Genomic DNA, 15,432 nt, shown 5'->3' with positions numbered 1-15,432 from the left:
CTGTTCTGTTCTGACACTGTTCTGTTCTGACACTGTTCTGTTCTGTTCTGACGCTGTTCTGTTCTGACACTGTTCTGTTCTGACGCTGTTCTGTTCTGACATGGTTCTGACACTGTTCTGTTCTGTTCTGACGCTGTTCTGTTCTGACTCTGTTCTGTTCTGACGCTGTTCTGTTCTGACACTGTTCTGTTCTGTTCTGACGCTGTTCTGTTCTGACATCGTTCTGACACTGTTCTGTTCTGACATGGTTCAGACACTGTTCTGTTCTGACACTGTTCTTTTCTGATGCCGTTCTGACACTGTTCTGATGCTGTTCCGTTTGTCAGTTTATCTTTCTGACATCGTTCTGTATATTAAAGCCCCGTCGGTTAGAAACCGTTTGTTGTGTTGTGTTCCTGTTAGAGCTGCAGCAGGAGGTGGAGGCGCTGCAGGAGGCGCTGCAGGAGGAGGTGCAGAGGAGTCGCAGTGACCGGGAGCGTGTGGAGGAACTGCTGCAGTGAGTTCCTGCACCGACACCCTGATCCAGATGTGTGCATTTACATTCACTGTTCCTCACACACACACACACACACACACACACACACACACACACACACACACACACACACACACAGGTTCATTCCAAAGCTGTTCGGCAGAGCTGATCGTTCTGACACTGTTCTGTTCTGACACCGTTCTGTTCTGACACCGTTCTGTTCTGACACCGTTCTGTTCTGACACCATTCTGTTCTGACACTGTTCTGTTCTGACACCGTTCTGTTCTGACACCGTTCTGTTCTGACACACTGTTCTGTTCTGACACCGTTCTGTTCTGACACCGTTCTGTTCTGACACTGTTCTGTTCTGACACCGTTCTGTTCTGACACCGTTCTGTTCTGACACACTGTTCTGTTCTGACACCGTTCTGTTCTGACACCGTTCTGTTCTGACACTGTTCTGTTCTGACGTCTTTCTGACACTGTTCTGATGCCGTTCTGACACAGTTCTGTTCTGACGCTGTTCTGTTCTGACACCGTTCTGTTCTGACCCCATTTTGTTCTGACACTGTTCTGTTCTGACGTCTTTCTGACACTGTTCTGATGCCGTTCTGGTACTGTTCTGACACTGTTCTGATGCCGTTCTGACACAGTTCTGATGCTGTACTGACACAGTTCTAATGCAGTTCTGACACAGTTCTGATGTCATTCTGGTACTGTTCTGATGCCGTTCTGACACAGTTCTGATGCAGTTCTGACACAGTTCTGATGCAGTTCTGACACAGTTCTGATGCCGTTCTGGTACTGTTCTGATGCCGTTCTGACACAGTTCTAATGCAGTTCTGACACAGTTCTGATGCAGTTCTGGTACTGTTCTGATGCCGTTCTGATGCAGTTCTGACACAGTTCTGATGCAGTTCTGACACAGTTCTGATGCAGTTCTGACACAGTTCTGATGCCGTTCTGGTACTGTTCTGATGCCGTTCTGATGCAGTTCTGACACAGTTCTGATGCAGTTCTGGTACTGTTCTGATGCCGTTCTGACACAGTTCTGATGCAGTTCTGACACAGTTCTGATGCAGTTCTGACACAGTTCTGATGCAGTTCTGTTGTGTAAATTTTATTTTATTTCATCTCTCTCAAACTCTTCGTCCTGGTCAAGGTCAAAATGGGCTCAGTTCCACTTGTAAACACCAGGTGCAAGGCGGGTACTGGGCCTGGACAGGGTGGCAACCTATCACAGGGCTTCATTCAACTTCCTCTGAAACATGGCCAGTCACGTTTGTGCAGACGCCCGGTCGGGCCGATAGCACCGCTGAGATTCGGATCCGGACGGTGGACCAGACGTCAGCGCCGCGCGTAAACAGCGTTCCTAACACACACACACACACACACACACACACACACACACACACACACGCGCGCACTAAACACAGTCGTGAAGCGAACACACACGTATGTAAACGCCGTGTCGGATTTCAGGTCGGGCGGCGGCGGCGGCGGGTTCATTAGCGCGTGTTTACGTTCCGCCGCGGATCTCTCGTCGTATCAGCACAGCGCCGCCGCCTGTTTGTGTTTGCTGTGTTTCCATGACGACCGAACGACCTCCAACCCGACATCACACGCGTCTCGCGTGTTTGTTGTGTTTCTGATCCGCCTGTCGCCCCGGCAACCCTGTAACATGTAACACGACTCCAGCGCTCAGGGTTCGATCGGACTGACAGATACAGCGCGAGTGTGGAAAAAGTATTCACACCCCTCGTGTTCTTCACATTTACATTTACACTGTGTGTCCTGTGTTACTGTAAGCACAAATCAGAAGGGGTTAGTTCGCGTTCCCTCCAGAAACGAAGGTTTCCAACGGCGTCAAATGAAGCTTTCAATCGCCGAAATCTACAGGCTGTCAGATGTGATTGAGTATGTTCTCTGATCCGTACTCTGATATTTTTAGAGTTGTAGCCTAGCGGTTAAACTACTGGACTAGTAATCTGAAGGTTGCCGGTTCAAGACCCATCACTGCCAGGTTGCCACTGTTGGGCCCTTGAGCAAGTCCCTTAACCCTCAATTGCTTACACTGTGTACACATGTGAATCTGGTGGGGGTGATGCTGTTCTGTTCTGACACTGTTCTGTTCTAACACTGTTCTGTTCTGACACAGTTCTGACACTGTTCTGTTCTGACACTGTTCTGTTCTGACACTGTTCTGTTCTGACACAGTTCTGACACTGTTCTGTTGTGACAGTTCTGTTCTGACACTGTTCTGTTCTGACACAGTTCTGTTCTTACACAGTTCTGACACTGTTCTGTTCTGACACTGTTCTGTTCTGACACTGTTCTGTTCTGACACAGTTCTGACACTTCTGTTCTGACAGTTCTGTTCTGACACTGTTCTGTTCTGACACTGTTCTGTTCTGACACTGTTCTGTTCTAACACTGTTCTGTTCTGACACTGTTCTGACACTGTTCTGTTCTGACAGTTCTGTTCTGACACTGTTCTGTTGTGACAGTTCTGTTCTGACACTGTTCTGTTCTGACACAGTTCTGTTCTGACACAGTTCTGACACTGTTCTGTTCTGACAGTTCTGTTCTGACACTGTTCTGTTCTGACACTGTTCTGTTCTGACACTGTTCTGTTCTGACACTGTTCTGTTCTGATTACGTTTTGACACTGTTCTGTTCTGACACTGTTCTGTTCTAACACTGTTCTGTTCTGATTACGTGTTGACACTGTTCTGTTCTGACACTGTTCAGTTCTGACACTGTTCAGTTCTGACACTGTTCTGTTCTGACACTGTTCAGTTCTGACACTGTTCTGTTCTGACACCGTTCTGTTCTGACACAGTTCTGACACTGTTCTGTTCTAACACTGTTCTGTTCTGATTACGTTTTGACACTGTTCTGTTCTAACACTGTTCTGTTCTGACACTGTTCTGTTCTGATTAAGTTTTGACACTGTTCTGTTCTGACACTGTTCTGTTCTAACACTGTTCTGTTCTGATTACGTGTTGACACTGTTCTGTTCTGACACTGTTCAGTTCTGACACTGTTCTGTTCTGACACTGTTCAGTTCTGACACTGTTCTGTTCTGACACCGTTCTGTTCTGACACAGTTCTGACACTGTTCTGTTCTGATTACGTTTTGACACTGTTCTGTTCTGACACTGTTCTGACACTTCTGTTCTGACACAGTTCTGACACTGTTCTGTTCTGACACTGTTCTGTTCTGATTACGTTTTGACACTGTTCTGTTCTGACACTGTTCTGTTCTGACACTGTTGTGGGATTTACGTCTGCGCCACCCAATCACCGGTTAATATTCCTCTGTTGTGGTCTGTAACTCCACTAAACCCACGTTCTAGATCTTAATCTCGTACAGTTTAGTCCTGGTCCTGGTCAGCAGGTTTTGACATCAGCGTTCTTACAGGTGCAGTCGTAGGTCCTGTTTTCGGCTGTACAGGGTAACACAGGTACACGCTGTACCCTTGAAAGTTCCACCCTGGTAACGAGTGAAACGTAAAGATTAGCATCTTCTTCCGTGTGTGGAGCGTGACAGAATTAGCGAGGCTAACATCGCGGTCAGGTGGCACCGGGTAGAACCCAGATGACTTATTTAGCCTGGAGCTCATTTTCTTTCTTCAACGTGTGTGTGTGTGTGTGTGTGTGTGCGTGTGTGTGTGTGCGTGTGTGTGTGTGTGTGCGTGTGTGTGTGTGTGTGTGTGTGTGTGCGCGTGTGTGTGTGTGCGTGTGTGTGTGTGTTGAATGAAAGGCTCCTGCATGCCACGGATTCTCTCGCCCATTTGTTCCCAATTATAGATTCTCGGCGAACGGAATCCGCCATTATTACAGCGCAGGAGAAACCACGGAGATGAAAAGATGAGGCGGAGGGGCGCAGGCGCTAAAACCGGAAATAAACCGGCCATGAAAAGTGTGATCGGGTCTAGACTAGGGCTGGACGATATGCTCTAGAGGAGTGGTGATACACGATACGATACGATATGACAGAGATGTTCACAAAATACGAGTCCGAGTCTTTAGGCTAGAGTCCGAGTCAAGTCACGAGTCTTTAGACTAGAGTCCGAGTCAAGTCACAAGTCTTTAGACTAGAGTCCGAGTCAAGTCACGAGTCTTTAGACTAGAGTCTGAGTCAAGTCATGAGTCTTTAGGCTAGAGTCTGAGTCAAGTCACAATTCTTTAGACTAGAGTCCGAGTCAAGTCACGAGTCTTTAGACTAGAGTCCGAGTCAAGTCACGAGTCTTTAGGCTAAAGTCTGTGTCAAGTCACGAGTCTTTAGGCTAGAGTCTGAGTCAAGTCACGAGTCTTTAGGCTAGAGTCCGAGTCAAGTCGCGAGTCTTTAGGCTAGAGTCCGAGTCAAGTCACGAGTCTTTAGGCTAGAGTCCGAGTCAAGTCACGAGTCTTTAGGCTAGAGTCCGAGTCAAGTCACGAGTCTTTAGGCTAGAGTCCGAGTCAAGTCACGAGTCTTTAGGCTAGAGTCCGAGTCAAGTCACGAGTCTTTAGGCTAGAGTCCGAGTCAAGTCGCGAGTCTTTAGGCTAGAGTCCGAGTCAAGTCACGAGTCTTTGGACTAGAGTCCGAGTCAAGTCACGAGTCTTTGGACTAGAGTCCGAGTCAAGTCACGAGTCTTTAGACTAGAGTCCGAGTCAAGTCACGAGTCTTTGGACTAGAGTCCGAGTCAAGTCACGAGTCTTTAGACTATAGTCCGAGTCAAGTCACGAGTCTTTAGGCTAGAGTCCGAGTCAAGTCACGAGTCTTTAGGCTAGAGTCCGAGTCAAGTCACGAGTCTTTAGACTAGAGTCCGAGTCAAGTCACGAGTCTTTAGACTAGAGTCCGAGTCAAGTCACGAGTCTTTAGGCTAGAGTCTGAGTCAAGTCACGAGTTTACATGTCAAGTTTACGAAATTCCTCCCCAGTAGTACAGGACACCAATTTTAATATTTATTTACAGCTTTTACATGATTTATTTACAGATCTAATTACGTTGTTTATTTTACTGTTAATCATATGAGCATGTTTAGCATTTTTGTGGACCTTAGTTCTGCGTTTTCGGATATTTTCACACCCCCTGTAAAAAAAAACCCTCACTGTTTCAGACAGTCACATTTTACAGACCAGTTGAAACCTGTACTCACTCTGTACACACTGGCTTTACAGCTGCGCTGGTCCGACCGTCCTCACAGGCTTTAAAGATGCTGCGTTCTCGCTCGCCCTCTCTCTTTTATCTCTGCTGACATGGGAACACACGGATTATCGGTTATCTTAACCTGCTGTTAGATAGTAATGTGTCACAGTGATCTGAGGAACCGTCCAGCAAACCGTCAGCTATAATAACAACAGACTGAAAAAAAATAATGTTTAATTATTGATTTGTTCCAGTGAGAGAGAGAGCTAGGTATGTCTCATTTCGAGTACTACTGTCAACAAAACAACCTTGGTGGCACTGCCACCCCATTCTGACCCTGAGAGAGAGAGAGGGAGACGGGACGAGGGGGGGTGGGGGGTGTGGGGTGGAAAATGAGAAACAGGGCGAGAATCAGAATTTAATCCTTTTATTACCACAGAGCTGCAGTTTCTCATCAGTGTGTTTTATTGATTTTGATAGAAACTGACACACAAAGCAAAATGTTTTCCTCCGTTTGAGAGAAACGTTATTATTGTGAAATGATCGTGGGCTGGGAAACGCAGAACAGAAAATATCACTCCAACAGGAACCAGTTAGGAACCAGTTCAGACTCTCAGATGCTCAGAGGCACTTAATACAGAAAAAATGAATTTACCATTAGATATAAATAAACACCCACCAGCTGAAGCACTGAAACCACAGACGTGATGTGAATAACACTGATTATCTCGCTGTAACGGCGCCTGTCGGGTGGTGGGATGAATTAGGCAGCCAGGGAACAGTCAGTTCTGGACGTCGATGTTTTGGAAGCAGGATTAATGCTCAGAGCTCTTCTACAGACACAATAATAATCAGGTGGTTTTAATGTTATGGCTGATCCTGTACATAAACACTTGCACATTAATAATAATAATAAAAAAGAGAAGAATAACAATAAAGATTATAATAATAACAATAACAGTAATAATAATAATCATAATAATAAAAACAACAATAATATAATAATATAAAAATAACGTAATAATAATAACATAATAATAATAGTAACATAATAATAATAACCATAATAATAATAATAACATAATAATAATAATAATAATAACAATAATAATAATAACAATAATAATAACAATGATGATAATAACAATAATAATAATAACAATAATAATAATCATAATAGGAATAATAATAATAATAAGAAGAAGAACATAATAATAATAATAAAAACAACATAATAACATAGTAATAATAATAATAAAAATAACATAATAACAATAATATAAAAACAACATAATAATCATAATAATAACAATAATAATAATAATCATAATAAAAATAACATAACAATAATAATAATAAAAACATAATAACCTAGTAATAATAAAAATAATAAAAATAACATAATAATAACAATAATATAAAAACAACATAATAATAATAAAAATTATGTAATAATAATAATAAAAATAACATGATAATAATAATAGTTATAATAATTATTATTATTATTATTATTATTATTATTATTATTATTATTATTATACACGTGTGGTATAATACTAAAGACAGAACCAGAACAGAACCAGAACAGAACTGGTGTGTTCCAGCAATCAGCACTTGGATCAGTATCTGAATATATTTTATTATTACAGTCTGATCTTCATAGTGTAACAAATAAGGTGAGAAACAAATGAACAAAAGGATGGAAAAAAGGACAAGGAGGGTCATTCAGGGGGGTCACGGTCACTCAGTGGATCATAAAGCTTTGGAAGGTCTGTTGTAGGTTTGAATTCTGGCTCTGTTATACAACCACCATTGGACCCTTGAGCAAGGCCCCTAACCCTCTCGTTAGTGTACACGTGTATATATGGCCGATATAATAAAGACTGGGTCATACACACTCACACACACATCAGTAAACACAGCATCCTGAATGTAAATAAGGACTGGCACGCACACACACTCATTATCACACAGATAAACACTCGCTCGTCTCTGGTTTCTCCAGCCTGATGAGTTCTCTCTCTCTCTCTCTCTCTCTCTCTCTCTCTCTCTCTCTCTCTTTACAGTACAGTTTCTCCTTCCTGCTAGATTCTAATTCTGTTCCATCCTCTTGACATTCAGGACCAAGCAGAAGGAGGAAGAGGAGCGCAACTCTGAGCATCGGCTGCTGAGCGACCAGCAGAGCGCCACCATACACAGGTAACGCCCGGGGTCTCAGGTCCTGGAGGAACGGGGCGTGGTCACGATTACTTACTGTAGAGGGTGTGATGGAGTGGCGCCAAACCATCGCGGGGTTTACCTACATCGATCACAACCAAACATGTCTGTACAGACGCCCGACCGGCCTGTAGCACAGCTGAGATTCGAACCCTGAATACTTTTGTCCGTACAGTGTGCTCCTGCATCATGTCCACCGAACACCTTATGGCTCATGTCGTACTTTAGCATGTTCTTTAATGTCTGTTTTACCACCGCTTTTTTCGATTTATTTGATCCATCAGTCTATCGCAGAACACACACACACACACACACACACTGCATGTCTTCGAACTGTGGGAGGAAACCGGAGCACCCGGAGGAAACCCACACAGACACAGGGAGAACATGCAAACTCCACTCACAAAGGACCCGGTCTTTTGGTTTTAAAAAATAACACAGTGTGTGTGTGTGTGTGCATGACTGTGTGTGTGTGTGTGAGCATGACAGTGTGTGTCTGTGTGTGTGTGTGTGCATGACTGTGTGTGTGCGTGCATGACAGTGTGTGTGTCTGTGTGTGTGTGTGTGTGTGCATGACTGTGTGTGTGTGTGTGTGCATGACTGTGTGTGTGTGTGTGAGCATGACAGTGTGTGTCTGTGTGTGTGTGTGCATGACTGTGTGTGTGCGTGCATGACAGTGTGTGTGTCTGTGTGTGTGTGTGTGTGTGCATGACTGTGTGTGTGTGTGTGTGTGTGTGTGTGCATGACTGTGTGTGTTTGCATGACTGTGTGTGTGTTCATGACAGTGTGTGTGTGTGTTTGCATGACAGTGTGTGTGTGTGTTCATGACAGTGTGTGTGTGTTCATGACAGTGTGTGTGTGTGTGTTCATGACAGTGTGTGTGTGTTTGCACGAGTGTGTGTGTGTGTGTGTGTGTTCATGACAGTGTGTGTGTGTTCATGACTGTGTGTGTGTGTGTTTGCATGACAGTGTGTGTGTGAGAGCATGACAGTGTGTGTGTGTGCATGACTGTGTGTGTGTGTGTGTGAGAGCATGACAGTGTGTGTGTGTTTGCATGACTGTGTGTGTGCGTGCACAACAGTGTGTGTGTGTGTGTGTGTTTGCACGAGTGTGTGTGTGCGTGCACAACAGTGTGTGTGTGTGTGTTTGCATGACTGTGTGTGTGTGTGTGTTTGCATGACAGTGTGTGTGTGTTCATGACTGTGTGTGTGTGTTTGCATGACAGTGTGTGTGTGAGAGCATGACAGTGTGTGTGTGTTTGCATGACTGTGTGTGCGTGCACAACAGTGTGTGTGTGTGTGTGTTTGCACGAGTGTGTGTGTGTGTGTGTGTGTGTTTGCATGACAGTGTGTGTGTGTTCATGACTGTGTGTGTGTGTTTGCATGACAGTGTGTGTGTGAGAGCATGACAGTGTGTGTGTGTTTGCATGACTGTGTGTGCGTGCACAACAGTGTGTGTGTGTGTGTTTGCATGACTGTGTGTGTGCGTGCACAACAGTGTGTGTGTGTGTGTTTGCATGACTGTGTGTGTGTGTTCATGACTGTGTGTGTGTGTTTGCATGACAGTGTGTGTGTGAGAGCATGACAGTGTGTATGTGTGTGTGAGAGAGCATGACTGTGTGTGTGTGTTTGCATGACTGTGTGTGCGTGCACAACAGTGTGTGTGTGTGTGTGTGTGTGTGTTTGCACGAGTGTCTGTGTATGTTTGCATGACAGTGTGTGTGTGTGTGCGCATGACTGTGTGTGTTTGTGTGTGTGTGTGTTTGCATGAGTGTGTGTGTGTGTGTGTTTGCATGACAGTGTGTGTGTGTTTGCACGAGTGTGTGTGTGTTTGCATGACAGTGTGTGTGTGTGTGTGTGTGTTTGCATGAGTGTGTGTGTGTTTGCACGAGTGTGTGTGTGTTTGCATGACAGTGTGTGTGTGTGTGTGTTTGCATGACAGTCTGTGTGTGTATGTGTGTGTATGTGTGTGCAGTATCGCTTCGTTCACTCTCAGCTGCCCTGGCTGTGTCCCAAATGTAAAATACTTTATTAAAGAACATGTTAAAGTACGACCCAAGCAATAGTGAGTTTGCATTCATGGCGAAGAGCAAACTTTTTAAATTCACGTGTTTCAGCCACAACAGTCACTAACAGGTGTAATAAATCAGCAGCACCAGTTTAGGGAAGGTCCTCTCCTGTTCCAGCATGAGCGAGCTCTATACAGACGTGAGGAACGGCCCTGACCTCGACCTGACCACTCACCAGCTCTGGAATGAACCAGAACCAAAATGCCGTCATTGTTTGACTGAAAGGGCACAAATTCCCACAGACATACTTCAGATTCTCAGAGGAGCGGCTGTTGTTCTAGCTGAACAGGTCACACAGAGGTCGCTCTATTTTAATACCGTTTGTTTTTGAAATGGGACGTGTCCTGTGTATTTGGGACGCCGTCCTAACGTGACCTGATTCAGTAACGTGTATCTGTACATATAGGTGTGTGTGTGCACGTGGGTGGGTGTGTGTATGTTGAGACTGTCCTAAAGAATGTGGACATGTGGACGTGTTTAATCTTCAGGGTGTGTGTGTGTGTGTGTGGTGTTTGTGTTGGCGAGGGTGTGTGTGTGTGTGTGTGTGATGTATAGAGCTGTGTATAGACGGATCATCTGTAAACACTCCTGAGCAGCGCCAGCCACATTCCTACTGAAGCTTTTACACACGGCCAGCTGCACGCTGCCACGAAAGTGTGTGTATCTGAATAACAGTGTGTGTTTGTGCATGACAGTGTGTGTGTGTGTGTGTGCATGACAGTGTGTGTGTTTGTGCATGACAGTGTGTGTGTTTGTGCATGACAGTGTGTGTGTGTGTGTGTGTGTGCATGACAGTGTGTGTGTGTGTGTGTGTGTGTATAACAGTTTGTGTGTGTGTGCATGTGGATGACAGTGTGTGTGCATGACAGTGTGTGTTTGTGCATGACAGTGTGTGTGTGTTTGTGCATACCAGTGTGTGTGTGTATGTGTATGACAGTGTGTGTGTGTGCATACCAGTGTGTGTGTGTGTGTGTGCATGACAGTGTGTGTGTGCATACCAGTGTGTGTGTGCGTGCATGACAGTGTGTATGACAGTGTGTGTGTGTGTGTGTGTATGACCGTGTGTGTGTGTGTGTGTTTGTGTATGACAGTGTGTGTGTGTGTGTGTGTGTGTATGACAGTGTGTGTGTGTGTGTGTGTGTGTGTATGACAGTGTGTGTGTGTGTGTGTGTGTATGACAGTGTGTGTGTGTGTGTATGACAGTGTGTGTGTGTGTGTGTGTATGACAGTGTGTGTTTGTGTGGATGACAGTGTGTGTGCATGTCTTTGTACATGACAGTGTGTGTGTGAGTATGCATGACAGTGTGTGTGTACATGAGTGTGTGTGTGCATGACAGTGTGTGTGTGAGTATGCATGACAGTGTGTGTGTACATGAGTGTGTGTGTGCATGACAGTGTGTGTGTGAGTATGCATGACAGTGTGTGTGTACATGAGTGTGTGTGTGCATGACAGTGTGTGTGTGGATGACAGTGTGTGTGTACATGAGTGTGTGTGTGCATGACAGTGTGTGTGTGGATGACAGTGTGTGTGTGTGTGTGTGTGTGTGTGTGTGTGTGTCACATCTACAAAAGTGTATAAAAGGAAACCGATGCTTTGATCCAGTGTGAGTCTGTGAGCTCTGATTAAAGATGCAGGCCAAGGAGCTGACAGCTACACACACCTGACTCACACAACACACACACCTGACTCTCTCTCTCACACACACACACACACTGCACAGAGAACAGAATGAGGGAGGTGACAGTAAAGAACAGATTAAAGGGAATGATGGGTGAAAGAGAACCTGCTGATGAGAGGCTGGAAGACCTGATAGTGACAGCCATACACCCCCAAACACACATCCAGCCCCCCTCCCACACACACACACACACACACACACACACACCTCCCCATTTAGCCCAGAAACCAGTCCTACCAGCAGCTTATCACTAAATTAGCCTTTACTGCTATACAGGACAAAGTTACATACGGTACAAAGCAAAAATCTAATATTTTTCTACAGTCTCCGGTTCACATGTGGTGACAAAACAAACCAGCATGACAACAAATTATAAACAGTCAACATAGAAACAGAAAAACAGAGAGCATGAATCAAACAGAGAGGAAATAATGAAAGTGTGTGTGTGCGTGTGTGTGTGTGTGTGTAAAATGCACACACACACACAAAATTTTAAATTTAATCCAGAGTAAAATGCAGTTATTTATTATTTGTTATTATTTGTTATTTGGCCCTAAACAGACACTACAGTGCAGCAGATTATCTGAGCGCAGTATCCGACCCTAAATTAAGAAACACCCTGACGAGGTACAGACCGAGCGCACACGACCTGGCCGTGGAGACGGGGCGACACACCCGGTCCTGGCTGCCCCGGGAGGAGAGGCTGTGCCAGCACTGCACTCTCAGTACAGTAGAGACGGAGCTGCACTTCCTCACCCGGTGTACCAAGTACCACCACGTCCGCTCCCAATTCTTCCCTAAATTTAATAACATCATCCCCAACTTCACCTCCCTCCCAGACCCCGACAAACTGCCCCACCTACTGGGGGAGCACAGAGAGAGCTGCACACTAGCAGCACTCTATACTCACACCTGCCACCAGGTGAGGGACAGTGGGTGACCATGTCTCATACACACACACACACACACACACACACACACAAACTGATCGTTATTACTACCTCATTATTGTAAATATTATACTTTTTATTGTTATTATTTTGCACTGTTTTTATGAATATTTTATTCTATTTTATATTTTTTGCACATGTAACTGTTCTGTATATTTTTGTTCTTTCTTATTTTTATTGTTTATATTTCTCTGTAACTTGCTTTGGCAATACGAAAGTCCTTATTTGTCATGCCAATAAAGCTTCTTTTGAGTTTGAGTGTGCAAGACAGTGTGTGTGTTACTGTGTGTGTGACTGTGTGTGTGCGCATAACAGTGTGTGTGTGTGCATGACAGTGTCTGTGTGTGTGTGTGTGTGCATAACAGTGTCTGTGTGTGTGTGTGTGCATGACAGCATGTGTGTGTGACTGTGTGTGTTTGACAATGTGTGTGCGCATAACAGTGTGTGTCTGTGTGTGTATAACATTGTGTGTGTGTGTGTGTGTGTGTGTAAGATGTATAGTCGGCCTGTACGTCTCTCATAAGTCAGTCGGTCCTTGTTCGCCCCTCACAGTTTGTCCCGGGACCTGAAGGAAAAGGAGGAAAGCTGGTTGTCAGGCCAACAGCGATGCCAGTTCCTGCAGCAGCAACTGCTGACGTGGCAACAGAAGGAGGCGGAGACGAGGCGGGAACTGGAAGGAGCGCTGCAGGAGGGTCAAAAGTTTAGAGACGAGAGGTACACACACACACACACACACACACACACACACGTGTGTACCGTATGTGAGTGTGTGTACCTGTACCAACCTGTCGAGTGTTTTTCGGTGACACACCCAGCCCCTCGGCTCACACAGGTGAGCACCAAAACAGTTCAAGCTCTGAACGTGCACGTCGTCTCGTCTCAGCTACGGAGTGAAGAAACGAAGCAGGAACACCTACCCAGGTCAGGGTGGGTTTACAAACGCGCTCGTTTAAGACCACCTGGTCAAGATCCCTGCACTGTTCCTCATATTAGTTATTTATTATACTTACGGGGGTTTATACACTTCTTTGTATTTATGGTTAACACTGTGGCCTCACAGCAAGAAGGTCCTGGGTTCGACTCCCAGGTGGAGCGGTCAGGGTCCTTTCTGTGTGGAGTTTGCATGTTCTCCCCGTGTCTGTGGTTTCCTCCCACAGTACCCTAGCGGTTAAGGTACTGGACTGGTAAGCAGAAGGTCGCTGGTTCAAATCCCACCTCTGCCAGGTTGACACTGTTGGGCACTTGAGCAAAGCGTCTGCTAAATTCCGAAAATGTAAATGTAATGTAGATGTGTGTGTGTGTGTGTGTGTTTGCCCTTTGATGGACTGGCGCCTTGTCCAGGGTGTTTCGATGCCCACTAAGAGCTGGGATAGACCCCAGCTCCCTCCGCAACCCTGATCGGGATAAACAGATTAGAAAGTGTGTGAGTGAGAACACAAATGCACAAATGAAAATAAATAAATAAATAAATTGGAGAATTAATTCAGTGTTAATTACATCCTTACAAATGTCACCAACTGAGCTGGAATTATAATAGTTTTAATTTTTAAAAGGGGTTCGTTTTGTTTTATTTTGATTATAATTAATGACACTTAAAACCTTTTAATGAACGAGCGTTTTCATCAGAGGTTTAATTAATGAGATCGATGCTGTTTGATATTATGCTGACTCTTTTAAACCCTCATTATTCTGCATGTAGTTAAAGGCGTGTGTATGTTTGTAAGTGCCACAAATGTCATATTTCATCTTTTGTACAATATTTACTTTATTACGCAACTTTTTATGCAATAATTTGGTTAAATATTTGGATGCGAAATACATCGTATCGAATCTCGGCTCTGCCTGCCGACTGAGGCTGGGCGGCCACATGAACAACGATTGGCCTGTTGTTCAGATATGGGTGGGACTAAGCCGGATGGGGTCTCTCTCTCATGACTGGTGCGATTACGACCTCTGCTGGCTGATTGATGGCGCCTGCACAGAGATGAGAAAAGAGTGCTGTCAGGGTGTGTCTCTCCGTACACAACGCTGAGCTGCACTGCACTCGTCAAAGTGCAGGTGATAAGATGCATACGGCTGCTGCCCACGTGTCGGAGGGGCCGTGGGTTAGCTTCGTTCTCCTCAATCAGAGCGGGGATCGGCATCGGTGGAGAGGAAGCGTGACGCAATCGGACGAGCTAAAAAGGGAAAAAATGCATAAAGAAAATATATTTGAATGCGGGGGGTAAAATACTGTAGCCACTGCTGCTTAAAACCCGGGTTTGTATCTCAGCTGTGCTATGATTGGCTATGCCAGTAGGTGGTGCACTTGTCAGTGCGCTCTCAGTGCCGATCCCAAGCCCGGATAGAAATATGAGGGCCGTGTCAAGAGGGGCATCCGGCGAAAAATCAGTGCCAATTCAGGTCTGCAGCCCCAGAATACAGGAGGATTTTATTATTTTAATTTCTGCAGCCGTTCCTCTTCTGTGACTGGATTGGAACAAATAATTGTCAAACAATAAAGTTTATTATAGGTCAAACTAATTCCTTTATACATATATTACTAATATTTAACTTCATCACGACTCTCAGTGGATCTTTGACCACTATTTCTGGCAGCAAGTTTATTATTTATTATTTATTATTATTATTTATTAATTTTCCAGCGCAGACCTGCCTGAACTTCCAGTCGTTCCAGAACCAGTTCTGTTGTGTGTTTAAGGTCTTTGTTCTGCTGGAACACCCATTTACGTCTGTGGTGGAAGAATTTGGAGGTTAAACACACTTGAAATGATTAAAATCCCAGGACTGCCATGACACACACACACACGCACACACACACACACATTCCAGAAAATTCAAGCTTCCCTGTAAAGTTCAGCGAGATCATGACTGAGCGTTTGCTGAGCTGTAGAATCACACGTGT

The 15,432-nt window shown here is 44.8% G+C and overlaps 1 protein-coding gene across 3 annotated transcripts in view; it reads left to right on the top strand.

The window, feature by feature from the left end:
* lekr1 (leucine, glutamate and lysine rich 1) overlaps window positions 1-15,432 on the top strand; it is a 67,012-nt gene that overhangs the window by 35,137 nt on the left and 16,443 nt on the right. For all 3 annotated transcript variants that reach the window (XM_063004302.1, XM_063004301.1, XM_063004303.1), the window contains exons 7-9: window positions 403-496; window positions 7,735-7,812; window positions 13,080-13,241. In XM_063004302.1, the coding sequence (XP_062860372.1) occupies window positions 403-496; window positions 7,735-7,812; window positions 13,080-13,241 (334 nt within the window). The remainder of the gene's footprint in view (window positions 1-402; window positions 497-7,734; window positions 7,813-13,079; window positions 13,242-15,432) is intronic.

The sequence above is a fragment of the Trichomycterus rosablanca genome, chromosome 11 (assembly GCF_030014385.1).
Source record: "Trichomycterus rosablanca isolate fTriRos1 chromosome 11, fTriRos1.hap1, whole genome shotgun sequence".
NCBI lineage: Eukaryota > Metazoa > Chordata > Actinopteri > Siluriformes > Trichomycteridae > Trichomycterus > Trichomycterus rosablanca.
The sequence above is the reverse complement of the archived record's forward strand: the minus strand, read 5'-3'. Positions and strand labels throughout refer to the sequence as shown.